The sequence below is a fragment of the Molothrus ater genome, chromosome 6, assembly GCF_012460135.2.
Source record: "Molothrus ater isolate BHLD 08-10-18 breed brown headed cowbird chromosome 6, BPBGC_Mater_1.1, whole genome shotgun sequence".
Taxonomy (NCBI): Eukaryota; Metazoa; Chordata; class Aves; order Passeriformes; family Icteridae; genus Molothrus; species Molothrus ater.
Genome location: NC_050483.2, coordinates 19,149,017 through 19,163,218, shown reverse-complemented (window position 1 = coordinate 19,163,218; position 14,202 = coordinate 19,149,017). Strand labels below are relative to the sequence as shown.

The 14,202-nt window shown below is 38.2% G+C and overlaps 1 protein-coding gene across 2 annotated transcripts in view; it reads left to right on the top strand.

Annotated features, from left to right (window-relative positions):
• The window catches only part of SLC1A2 (solute carrier family 1 member 2), an 86,187-nt gene extending 72,016 nt beyond the window's left edge, over nt 1-14,171 (top strand). Inside the window, exons 10-11 of one of the 2 annotated variants that reach the window (XR_004980261.2) lie at nt 1,337-4,129; nt 5,051-14,171. Coding sequence is in view for 1 of the 2 variants with exons in the window: in XM_036383343.2 (XP_036239236.1) it covers nt 1,337-1,568; nt 5,051-5,125 (307 nt within the window). In the remaining variant the exon portion in view is untranslated. The remainder of the gene's footprint in view (nt 1-1,336; nt 4,130-5,050) is intronic. The other variant, XM_036383343.2, reaches the window with a different exon arrangement.
• The last annotated feature ends 31 nt before the right edge of the window (nt 14,172-14,202 follow it).

The following is a 14,202-nucleotide window of genomic DNA, read 5'->3' as shown; positions in this document are numbered from 1 at the left end:
ATAAGGATGAATAATTAATGTTTACCAGTTGAAACATTATATATTTAGATGTTTTCTTCTTGGTGTTCCACAGAAAAAGGAGATGTCACACAAATCTATTACTAGAAATACTAGAAAGGTTGTTTTGAAATTAATCACTGTCTTGGGAAATGAGGTCTTATATGCTAGCTTTTGTCACTTGGCAAATGTCCACACTGTTCAACCTGGCCATTTTGTGTAAATGAATCTTCATAAATATACTTCTGAGAATTAATCAGTGTAATCACTTCTCTGACCTATTTGGCAGAGCTAGACTTGGCTGCTTTCAGTCGGTTTAATTTGCAGCCCTTGGTCAGAAGGTTTTTAGGAGTTTTATGTTTAGTGCAGATATGAAGAGGCAAATGAGATTGTAAATGATTTTTTTTTTCCTGCATCAGGAAAGACATCAGGACTCAGCTCCCATTTTTGCGGAACTTTGGTCAGGTTTGGGGCAGAATTCTGAAGTCAGGGAAAATCCACAACTGTGACTTCACTGTTGTCAGATGGAGACACACTAAAGACAGGAGAAAGGCAGCATGTCTGTTTAATGGCATCCTGTCCAGAAAGTGCCAACAAACATATTTCTTTGTAATGAAGCATGTTAGCCTCTGTTGGCACCCTCCTACAACAAGGGGCACTCGTTAGTGAAATGCTGTCACAGGCTCATAATTTTGTAGGCCATGACCTATATTTGGGTTGCTCATATGCCAAGCTCTGGCGCACGTAGTGTGAGTGGGCATGCTGCCACACCAACAGATGGCCATCTGTAAAGATGGTACCAGGAGAGGAGCTTCAATAGCCTAAGCATTATGGAGATATTTCAGGCATTTTTGTTCCCCATAATTTGCTCACTGAGAGGAAAGGGAGAGGCCTTTTGTTAATTCAAACTAGAAAGGAGAACAGCTCATCAGAACCAAAATCCTTTCTCTGGCTGCATTAAGTTCAGTGCTCTGATAAATTCAGATTAAACAAAGCCAGGGGTGTGAGCCTGGCACCCTGATATTGAAACCTCCAGCTCCAGAAGAAGGCATGGGGAATCTCAGTAAAGCACATCTCTGCAGTTTGACTGTGACCTAGCATGCATTCATACATTCTTTGCCATATTCCATGAGAATAGGCAGCTGGGACATAGGAGTTTGAACAGTCCCTTGGGAAAGCAAACGTCTCCCATTTCCCTTGAAAGCTCCCATCTCTCTGTTAAAAAGATACCTTAAGCTTCCTGAAACAAATGCAGTAACTGTACCATAAAGAGGGCTGCCATGCCCTACTTTTTCTCCCTCTCTTGCCATTCAGCCTCTGCCTTTTCCTTCTTTTGTAGGGACCGGATGCGAACGTCAGTCAATGTAGTGGGGGATTCTTTTGGTGCTGGCATTGTCTACCACCTTTCCAAGGCAGAACTTGACACCATTGATTCCCATCATAAAGGGCATGAAGACATTGAAATGACCAAGACTCAGTCAATCTATGACGACATGAAAAATCATAGGGAAAACAACTCAAACCAATGTGTTTTTGCAGCTCACAACTCAGTCATGGTAGATGAGTGCAAGGTACCTTTCACATTTATGGATATTGAGACATGTATATAGTACTGCATGCTTTGTTTTATCTTATTTTTTAACCTGCATGTATTTTTCAAATCGTTCTGCAAATAACAATGTGACAACAAGGTCCATGAACCCCAGACATTTTGAATGTGTTTGAGCAGTTCAAAAGATGGTTTTTTGCACTCTTCTTAAAACTTGTCATTTGATGGGAAAAAATCATGTACTTTGTTTACATATCAAAAGGCAAGATGCAGCGTATTATGGAATATGCCAAGACACAGAGAATATGGCATCACCTTCTATGGACATTTACTTAATTTTCTGTGGCAACAGAGAACTTAATTGCCAACCCAAATGAAGGATGGCTGCAATTCAGATGCAGGTGTTGTCACTTGCTGACTGCCTTCATGATATGCTGTTCAGAGGTCGACACGTTGAATGCGCTTTAGCACGAGAATGCTCCTGCACTCACACAGCACGCTTCTGCTTCTCTTCTATCAGCGTTCCTTCCCCAGGCACTAAGGCACAAACACTCTCTCTCCTCTGTAACCTCGCTGTAACTAACATGCAATATTAATACTAATAATGATGTCTTGATCAGAGTGAAGTGAGCTTGAGCAACCCCACCAGTTGAATGTGAAGATAGCTCGGGAGGTTAGTGGTTAAAAGTTCACTAAGAACCCACCACTGGGATGGAGCTGTTTAAAATCCAGAGAGAGCTTTTGGAAAGGAGGAGAAAAGAAAGTGAAACAAGGTGGAACTTCTCATTTCATAGTCTTTTTTTTCTAATTTCATAGTCTTTTTTTTTTTTTTTTTTGCACTGATTAATGCTCCAGTCTGATGCTGTGCACTGTCTTTGAGACAGTGGATTTGCCAATCAGCCTACCTTAGCCATTTATCCAAACAGATTCTCTTGTACCTTCCAGTTGCCACAACTGAGCCAGTATCTAGCTGTGAATGACTGCACTAAGTTCATTAGCAGATCACCATTTCTATTGGAAATATAATCCTATACTGTCATTTTCAATTGTCTCTAGCCTGGCTGATAATGTTTAGAATGATTTCTTTTTTTCCTAATGCTTACTTCCTGAGAATGCAGGCCAAACCTGAATTTTCAGGGGAAAAATTAATATTGAATTCAGGAAAACAACCAAACAACATTCATCCTATCTTTAATTTTTCCCTGAATTTTCCAAGGTTTCAAAAAAGTGATTTTTTTTTTAAATCATACTTTTTTTCTGACATGGCTCTACCCTTTCTCTTCAGACCCACTCTTTTTCCATTTGGAAAATTTAAAAAAAAAGATCTGAAGTGGAAAGAGAATACAGGCTTACACAAAATTGAATTGTCATTAATTTATATTTCTCAAAAAAGGCAAGGACACAAGAGATTAAAATTTGAAGAAAAAAGGAAACTCGCTGGAAAGAAAGATAAAGAGCATGTGCACACACACACTTTTTGGATAACTTCTTTTAGAATTTTTTCAAAAGTGTTTTTAAGTTAAATAGACAATTCTTGGTTTAAGATTATGTTTATGGAACTGAATACTGATAGTTTTGTCTGCTCCCAGTTTCTCAGATTTGCCCGGAAATCCAAGTCAAGTTAAAAAGTAGTAGCCTGTTGCTGAAATCAGTACTTGCTGCACTTTTTTTTCTCCTTCAGTTTCACATATCATTTCCCTCAACTGAGGCAACAGATTTCCTTAAAACCATGGATTAATGGTGTTGTATGTCATCCTAAGCACGCCCTTTAATTCAAGTTTGGGACCAATGATTTATGAGCTAGAAATGTTTGTTCTTTTTAATTGTTTTAGGTTTGCTCTGCATACAGTATCAGTCTCATGAAAAGAGCCAGGCTATACTGGATTGAGCACAAGACTGACTTTGAGCAGGTCACTTCTCTTTTCTGTCTGCAAGCTGCCAAAAGGATGTGTTGTTGTGACCTAATTGATGAGCTATGAATATATGCTGGCACTTGCAAAGCATTTGGATCATGTTGAAGTGGTCTACAACTCCCAAGTGTTAGACTTGCAAAGGCAACAGAGAGTAGGATCTGGGGTTTTGAAATAGCCAGCTGTTAAATTTGAAAAGCCATCTCTTCATCCTGTCCAATGCACTGGTGGGTTGAAAAGCTTACTGCAACTCTGGTCAGGATATGGAAAAGCTAATCTACTAGCATGCCCTTTCTATTTATTTTCTGTAATATATTCCATGTATAACACTAGTAGTTTATAATTTTGCATGGTCAGTGTACATAATTAATAAGTAGTTTACCTTTGTATGGGGTTAGAGTGGTTGTTATTGCATGATATTTTTGTATTTTTTTTATTATCATATTTCACGTGACTCTGTGTGATTTTCATTTCTGAATAAGCTGTTCATTCCTGTACTTGCATGTTTTCCCCTTCCAATTATCTAAGAAAAAGCTTGACTTTGTTTCAAAAATCAGTGCATTTTGTCATGTTTCCATGTCCCAATGCTTCCATGCATCCTGTTTATCCAGCATGGGGAATTTCAGCTCTGTCTTTAAGTTTTCATTTGAAGCTGAGGATGTTAACTTACAAGGTAAGTTAGGAAAAAGTAAGCCATCCATTTAGAATTAAATGAAGATTCTCTCACTTTATCAAGATCTACATCAATTTTGTAATGTTAAATTGACATTTTACCTTTTTGATTTTTTAAAGTCATTTGGCTGGAGATTTTTTTCTTAAAACATGGGTTCATTTATACTGGTCTCTGGAATGGACCACATTATCCAGTGTTCACTGTGAGTTGGTAGATCTCTATAGGTCTTTTACCATACTTAGAACCTAAAAATTCCAGCATATATCTTTACAGGAAAGAGTGAGGTTTTGCTGTACATCATGTGAGACCAGGTTAGCATTACTATGAATTTTTAATTGGACTGTAGTCAAAATCATTCACTACATTGTTACAGTGGTATGATGAGCAATACTTTCACAACATGTCTTTTCTTCCATTGCTTTAAAGGCGGTGTAATTGTAGGTGAGTTTGTATAGATACACATCTATGATTATTCTGGCCTTGCATATTTTTCATGTTGCATCAGGTATGCAGCTTTGCTAAGGAATTCCACTGAAAAAAATTCCACTGAAAATTTCACACTATTTTCTACACTAAAAAAAAATAAAAATCTGTTTTTGACATTACCCAGAGAAATGTGCAAGAGATATAAGGAGTAGAATCTGACATATTGATTTAAAAAAACCAAAACTGTAGTAAAGGTTAAGAAAATGTGGAATATTTTTCTACTACCGATGTTTTCTAGTCATTATAATAAATAAATGAACAGGAGTCTCACTATTTGGGAGTGTTGTGAATTCTGAATAAATACATTTTACTTATATAATAAGTAACAGTGTATGTAATTCCTGTAAATATCATAATCTTCCATATAAAACTCACTACTTTTCTTGTCAAAATGCCTTGGCCTTTAAGTTGCTTGTTGATGATAATTACTTGCAGGTAACACTGGCAACCAATGGCAAATCTGCAGACTTCAATGTTGTTGAAGAAGAGCCTTGGAAACGGGAAAACTAAGTGAAGAGATTCCTAGCTGCATCCTTAATAAGTCCTGAAGCTATCTTGTTGCAGAAGATACCATGATTAAGAAGATTTCTCTTTTTTTTTTTTTTCTTATTTAACATCTACAGTTTCTGCTTAATTTTGTAACTGAAACTTAGCAAAGATCTCATCAAGTCATTGTAGTGTCTTTGCCAAGCAATGATCCATAGCCATCTGTCTCCCTTGTGTTACTGTTTGGATGATGCACCTGGAGAATGCTCCATGCAGTGCAATGAGCTCTCACCCACTTCCCCTTTCATTCAAGACACAGAGAATGTAAATGCTGCAAAATGGGAAGATCAAAGTGCCAGTACAGTTCACTACAGGGACTCAGGGTCACAGATACAAGAGAAACATAACACCACGTAAGCCTTCAAGTGTTTTGGTGACTCTTGTGGCATACCTGATCTGTTTATCACTGTATGGCTAAAATCCCTTTTGAAAACATCCCTGAAGATTTCCATTTGTTTTGATAATAACAAGCACTGTACTTTTGTGCCTAGTTGTACTTTAAACTGAGCTTAGATCTGGGGGCAGGATTAATGCATAGGAGTCAATAAATTGTCCCAGACATTTTGTTAGATCAGTACAACTAAAACTTAGCATCAAGAGAAGACCTTCAATTTGTATGTGCATGTGCTGTGTTTTTATCAGATGTCCAGGGCAAGTGCAGCCTTTCTTTTATGCTGGGGCTGTGCTGCTTTGTGACCACAATGCACCATACAATACAAGGTAGTATAATTACAGGGGTGGTAGTTCCTTCACTAAAATCTATGGCTGATGTGCAAAATACAGAAAACCATGGGCTCAGTTGTGCCATTTTTAATCAAAGTAGGTGGTACCGTACTATTCACCCTGCTCCACTGCTGTCAGAGGAGTTTCCCCCATGCATGGGAAGTAAGGTACTACTAAGATTGATTATGGATGTCATGATTGGGTACTTGATAATGAGCTGCAAACACGTTCTGAATCCATTACTCTTACAGAATTTTTGAATATGATCATCAGCAGCATTTGCTATGAAGTAAAAGCCATCTTTCAAGTACGTCATGTTTCATAGAGTGGCTAAATCCTGAATTCATTGCTAAACCAAATGCCATATAAAGTTAAGAGAATTTGTCCAGGGTTAGGACTGAATGAAAATGAAACCAGAATTTCAGGATTTAGGCCAGTATGTTGAATTACATCTCTGTCTCTTTTGCAAAGTTATAAGTATATAACTCCCTAATGTCAGAGAAATGTTTCTTCGAGCACATGGCATCTGAATTAATGAGACAGTGTTTGATCAACATACTATATCTGCCTCAACCTGTCAGAAGAAATTGCAGTGAGAATAAACACCTTGTGAAATTTTTTTAAAGGTGCTTGTTAATACTTAGCAATTTTAAGATACTGGTGAATACCATTATGCTGTAAGCAATGTTCCATAGCAAAGCTGAGCCACATGGTCTTGGAAGGTTCTTCTTACAGAACAAGCTTTGTGCAATTTTGGGGGGAGCTCTCAGAAGTTTTCAGAATGAATCATAATATGAGCATATGGTGAACTTAAAAATGGCAAGAAACAGAGTTCAAACATTTGTGGAAATAGGCCATTTAGTGTCTATGCTCAGACCAGCCATGGGTTTAAAGGAGAATAATGTGTTTAACTGTAGAGTTTTATTTGGCTCTGTAGAAGCTATTAAAGTAAAAATATAATCTGCTTTTGTTCATCTGCATTCATATAAATATCTCTGAAACTGCACATGGACCTAAGCCAGCCTAGGCTACTTGCATCATTAATGATGTGCAAGATTAAATCCACTGTCAGAGTATCCCTCATTTAAGCATTTATCATGGAATATTTTTCTTACCACTGTATTTTTTTCATCACTTGAATGCCATGGCCAAGCAAATCCTAAGCAAAATGGCCTATACAATTTAACCAATATTGAACCACTGTGAATTCTGTAGGCCTCTAACATGTTTTAGAGGGGGAGGCCTTTCCCAAAGGCTTCCTGAAGGATCTTGAGGATTTAATTTTTATTTTTTTTTTGTGAAGGATGGAATTGTAGATTTCTCAGAGAAGTAGCAGGCAGGTTGTATTCTCTTTTCTTCAATCATTGCTATTAGCATATCCAGAGCTAACCTCTGTCTAGCTATTGCTTCCCAAGTAGCATTCCCTGGGTTTTGGGCCAGAAATGTGCCTGGGATGGTGTGTAGGTACTGTAAAATGTTCCCTACTCTGAGGGTGCTGGCTTTCATCAAGAGAAATTTGCTGTCTCTTGGGGGGCAGTTATATCCAAGAATAAACACACAGCATTTACCCCAATTTATATCCAGCATTCTTGAGCTGTTTCATGGCACAGCTCACCCATGAATAGATGAGTTTTTGTCCTCTTCACCACAGCAGTTTCTTAGGAGCAGCCACACTGATTGCTTGCATTGAAAGTAGCTTTAGAAAATTGGTCCATACACTTTTAGCTGTCATTTGAAACTGTTCAGCAGTTGGAAACAAACAGGAATGTCAGCAACATGTGGCCAGGCAGCACCACAAAATTACATATTGAGAAACACTTAGAAAATGCTTACAGTTATCCACTTGGGATGTAATGCCCTTTGAAGAGTGCTTCTTTGGATGGAGACTAGGGAAGGAAGGAATGCAGTGCTAGAGAAACCCCACCCACAAATGGGAGGATAAATTTGGATCTTTTGATAGGATTAGAATAGCAGACTGTGATTTTAAAGTGGTAATTCTGTAGATACAGTAACTCAGGGATTTTTCAAAATATAATTATGACAGTATTTCTCTATTTAAATGTGGATGTGGGAGAAGGAGAAATGTTGGGTTTCGTATATTCCTCTGCTTGTAGCCTGACTGAATATTTAATATAGTGTTACTCCAGTGCAGCACTGTATTAAATCATCAAAAAGCTTTCCGTTTATGTGGGAAAATGTAACTCACTCTTGGCTTTCATTTCTCGATTTGCTCATTCCACGAGGCCGGGTTGCTACTTAACTAAATAAACAGAAAATAACCCAGGGACCATCCACTTCAGCTAATCCAAGGTTCACGTTTCAGCAGGCAGTGCTGGTTACTGGCCAGCCTCCTTTTACTTTCACTAGGAGTCTCTATGCATTAATTTGCATCTGGCAAATTTTTTGTATCTGCTCACAGTGCTGGGGTGGCAAAGTTAAAGAAAAAGCTCAGTGAAAAGTCATTTGGCTTCTGTATAGTTTATATTAACATTGTTTTCTGCTGCTCTGTCAGTTCCCTCTACCTTTGTCTGTGCAACTGTGATATCCTTTGGCCTTTAGATTGCTGGCAGCACACTGGCACATGGAAAAGTCTAGACCAGGCAAAGACTCAGTTCATTGCATACAAAATTACATGCATGCTTGCACATTTGCTTCATGCATTTGCTGCTGAAGCTGGGTCAGTGTTCTCATGGTATCTGTTCACTGAAAGTAAAGCAGGCTGTGTAAGAACTTCAGAAGAGGTGGAGCACTTTGCCACTTAAATTGTTTCTTCATTGCTTCCCTTGGAAAACAATGTCTGCACCAGCCTTTTAAGAAATGTGTGTGGGTCTTAGACACAAAGATTCTTCAAACATGTAGGGCAAAAGCCACTTGGTCCCTATTAAAAATGTGGTTTTTCCATTTGAATTGGTGAGAAACTCATTATGTCTTTGAAAACCTGTTTGCAGTAGTAAAAACTGTGCCTACAATGCTTTGACTACGTGAAAGCCCCACTGAAATCTGTGGGAGTCACAATGTTCCAGGAAAAGTCAAGTCTCTTCCTGACTCTGTTAAGTTATAAGACATTTCACAATCCCATCCTAGGGAATAGTCTTTGTCTGCTATTTATAATGGAGTCGATTCTCACATGGAAAAGATTTCTGCCAAGATACTTCTTTTATACCTAATTGTTTCAGTGCTACAAGTCCAGCACTGAATTTAAACTCAGCACAAAAATAAGGATAACTCTCATTACAGATTTTTCCCTTGTTTTTTCTGAGATATAGATGATCTCCATTTCTTTCCCAAAGCACATGGAATTCTAGACTTTATGCCACTTTTAAAAGTAGGAGTAATGTAAATTTCTAATTTGTTTTCCATCACTCCCAGGGCCACTAGTTTTCTGGCAGTAGACATGCAGAAGAGTAGACTGTTAATCTGAGAAGCTGAGGCATCAGCATGTGAACAAATTTATTCTGGTGACTTGCCTCGATTTTCTTTGCTTCCTTGCCTTCATTTATGTTATTGCAGCCTTGTTGTAGCAACACAGAAGCAGTTGCACAAATCCCCAAAACTATAGGCAATAATAAACCTCCCCTCTAACATTCACTTCTCTTTCTATCTTTAAAAAGGCTCTGAGCTTTAGTACTGGGCTCAGAAGAATCCTTTTGTGGACACATAAGGGTGTAACTGTTTCTCATCTCTTTAATTTCCATTCAGCTCTTTTTATTGCTGCATTTGAATTAATTTACAGAAGGATAAATAAGGGCACTTTATAAATATGTACTGTAATATTATTCTGTTATGAGCCTGAAGACTATCTTGATTTTATTACTGTGACTTTAAGGCCACAATTAAGATATTTTTCATATTAGCCATTATGATAGGTGTGTAGTCCCTTGAGACAGTTCACCTCAGCTATAATTCACCATATAAGATTATGTAGAAGCACCTGTTCCCAGCAGAAAGCATTCTTGGAAAGATGAGTTATTTTCTTCTCTCCAATAATATTGGTGACTTTGAAAGGAAAATATTTACCCAGTTTCCTTTGCCTAAAGAATGGTATAGAGAGTGTAGTTTCAAGTAGTAAAAAGAACAAACAAAGGATTTACAGTAGTGAAGTGTCAAAGAAGGCAGTTGAGCTGTAAATTACTTGTTCAGCTTTGCCATGCTGTTTTTGAAAACGTCGTGTTCTTGCTCGTGATTTTCCTGAAACAATCTGTTTGCGCATATTCCTTCCAAAGTCATCAGTCTTTCTTCCCCGTGGGCACCAAGGCTGTGTGTCCCCCCAGACAACGCACAGCGCCGAGGCAGGACTCCTGGGGAAGCCCCCAGCAGCAATGCCTGCTACAGGCTCCACGGTGGGTGCCTCCCTCGGTTTTCCTCCTGGTCATACTTTGTGTTCAGTGGAAATCTGCTGCTATGAATGAGTCAAACCGCTGCTGATGTCCAGGTCCTGGTAATTCTTTTACTTCTCTTTTGAGTGGCCTCCCTGGCACAAGATTCCAAGGAACTGTCTTTCACAGGTGCCCACCATCCCAGAGACATCTTCTCCTGTTCAGGGGAAACCCAGTGACTCCCCACTAATGGTTGGTACAAATCTAACAGATAAAGTGGTTATGCAGTTGCAACTAGGAGTCTTACAAAAAAGCCAGGTTACAAACATTGGAAAAGCCTAGAGCATATGACTGAGCCACTGAGCATGTGTCTACTAGTCCAGGATGGAAATAACCAACAGCCTAATGCAAAATTTGGGGAGACAAGAAGACTTGTGAGGTTTCTCACTTAACCCAACCTTTGATCTCCTTTCATTTCTAACTCCATCCTGCTGCAGAGCCAATGCTGATCAATGATAAATCATCCAGTCCTTCTAGTCTTCTGCTCACCATTCAGGAGTCTTGCAACTGTTTTTAGTGATGCTCTATGGCACACAACATTGCACAAAGGGAAGCTGTCATAGGCAGCATCACACAGCCTGGATTGTCTTGTACCTGTATATTGCTTTGTACATAAATAGTGTAGTCTGCTAGAATTTTTGTATCATTCTATTCCATTCATTTTTTCTACAGTTTTTCAAAGACTGTAAGCAAACTGTGCTTGCATATTGATTTTGCAGTCAGTATTGTAGATTATAGCATTTCCATGTTGGCGTTTTGTATGGACTTGTGAGTTCTTGTGTACTACAGGTTGTCCTTCCTACTTAAAGACAACTGCATACACTTCCATCCAATATATCCTGCTCCTTTCTTAAATATATCTTATTTCCTATGATCCAGTGTGAGCTCTTGCTTGTAGAATGCATCAGAGAAGTTGAATATGTATTTATAGTGTTAAATATTGTGTGCTCAACACTGATTTAGTTAAGAATAATACAGGTTTTAGGGGTTTGTACTTGTTCTCTGGAAACTACAGTGTAGACTGAATTAAATTACCTAGTATCTGTGATTTACAGACACACAAATATTTTCTTATAATGTTTTGTATGGGATCATATTAGGTAGGGTAATAATCCTTTAAAGGTGATCTGTACCTTAGAACAAAATCAGTTTTCTTATGACATTTAGGATCAATTAAATATTTTTGTGCTATGTTTGGTGATGAATTATAGACAAAGCACAAAATGCAAGAAGCAAATAGGAATTTCAAGATGTCCTTAAATGCTGCAGTTCATCATGGAACAATACTATAATAATCTGAGCAATCTTCTAGATTGACTGTCTTGGGCAATCGTCCCTCACTTTTATAATTTTTCCTGATGTTACCTTTGCCAAATCCTGCAGTTCTTCCTTAGGACCTGTTAATGTATAACTGACTGGCTCAGAATGCAGTTTATAGAAAATAGATCTGGGTAGGCAAAATAATATGTTGTCAGGCCCCGTCCATCTTGCTACAATACAGTGTGTGTGAGTTCAGCCTGTGGAAAAAGTTCAGGATTTTGCCACCTAATTTTGCCTTCTTGAAAAGGACCAACAGAACCACCATGGGACCAATGTAACTAGGTAGCATCCATACAAATACCTCCTGTGTTCTTAAGTATTTTTAAGAGAATAACCACTATATTTTTCAACCCAAATGACAGTTACTTCTCATTTTGGTAATTTCTTCCCATTAGGCAAATACCTGTTGCCATTAAGGTCGTGGCTATAATAATTTCAACTCAATTAATAAAGAACTGTTTCTAGAGGAATAAAAATAAAATAATATAAATATTCATAACAACTATATAACAAACAAAAAAAAAAATCTTCTATGGCCTACTAGCTCTTTGACTGTAATTCAAAACAAAGAAAACATTGAAGAGGAAGGATTGCTGTCCCAGTGTGACTGATACTGGGTATCTCTTCAGCTATTCAGAAATCCGTGGGGCCATGTTATTCTGCTGAGGTTTTGGAGCCTACGTTTCTAGTAGATATATATGTAGGAAGTGTGTTGATATACCCTTGTACTTTGATCTATATTGTATTTTAAATCAGATGTAACAGGTATTAACTTAATAGGAATTGCAGGTAGAATAGTGCTGAGTTACTAATAGCTGTAAAACCTTATTGATACAAGTTTTGACATTTTGTTGAAGCATGATGTCCAGTGCCTCTCTGCACTTAGTGTAGATAACGTAGCTATCAATACGTAATTTCAGTGAAATGGTGTATACAGTATGTGTAGCTGTGCTTTAAATTAACTTAATTGGTTTCTGTGTGTTGAGCCATAGTAGAAAATTAGACTGTGTTTTAAAATTTTGTTCGACATTTTGTTTTTCATTTGTATCTGGGTTTGTTTCTTTTTGACCGTTCGACTGATTAGATTCCAGAGCTTAGTAACTACTTTATCTGTCTCTTATGGAGTACCCAGTTTTAATAACATTCAGAATCGTGTATGCAACCAGCTCATTGTAAATATGTTAATTTTAGTTTTCAATATCTAACCAGTATGGTGTGTGTTAGAAGCTGCATGTGTGTAGTTCCCTGGCAGTGAGTGAAAGTGATCCCAGCATAGATTTGCTGCCTGGTGAATACACTTGTTAGGACATAAAGAATTAATGTTCACCTGGAATGATAAGTTTCTGTTTTATTTTCTTCCCGTTTGCTTCAAATGTTTGGACTCTTTATCACCAGAAGCTTAAATTGGCACAGTGAATCAGGGGAAGTCCATCTAGCTGCATTCCTGCTGGATGCCCGGCCTGCTTTTGGCTCTGTGCATCATCAGCCCTTAGTCACCTCACAGCATCACAGGATCCCTCTGAGGCACTTCCAGTCCCTCCCTGACCACAGATACCAGGAAAGCAGTGCAGTCCCACAGCTGGGGCTGGGCAAGCCTGCAGGCAGCAAGGGGCTGCCAGTTCTGTCCAGAGTGCCTGAGGAGTCCCAGTAGGAACCTCTGCTTCATCCCCCTAGCAGGAACAGTCTCTGAGAAAGATGAATGCACTCATGGGCAATGGGGCACTGTTTCTTTCGTTGCTAAAAAGGGATATTAGCATTTATTGGAAAATAAATGCCAAATTAAATACTTCTAAAGCTACTGTGCTTGTTCTACGGGCCTGTTATTTACAAAAGTATGTCTCATCATAAAAACAGACAGATCAACTACACAGTCAGTGGCAAAAGTCTTCTGATATCAGAGCTACGGTTCAGATCTATGAGAAAATAGAACCCTGCAGCAACAAGAAGCTGATTCATTCCTAGATACTCTGGACCTGGGGCTTATAAATAGAATCATCCCCTCTAGGCAGAAAGAAATAAAAACTAGGCCCCAAAGCATGGAAACTATCCTTGGTGAGTCCCAGTATGATGCTTCAGATGAATTACACACTGGAGTATTCTGTGCTGCCTGCTCATCATCCTTTGCCCCTTCTTTAAGGTGACCAGGCATGAACTGGAATGTTTTGCGATGGTCTATTGTAAAAAGGATTAAAAAGAAGAGGGATAAGGTTGGTCTTTACACTCAGAAAGTTCCTGAGATTTTGAAATTAAATACTGTACAGTATCTATAGCACAGTTTGTTTAGAAATTAACAAATGCAGATGGTAAAATTTCTCCCAACCCTGGGCTCTGTTCTTGTATATTGTAGTTGGAATGCCCTGTAGACTGATTCTATTTTTGTAGTTCAGATCCTTTCCTCTTTACAAGGATTGTTGGTAATTTGCTTTTAATGCTTTCTTACAGAGTGAACTGATTTCTGTAACTTTCATGTATAAAACAAACTAGACATTCTTTCTATACTGGAAATAGTCATGAATATAATATTTCACTAAGTGTTGTACCTCTTATGTACATATCATCAATAAATGTTGATTCATAATTTTCACAGCTTACATCTGCGACTTTTCATTTCAGTCTGGGCTC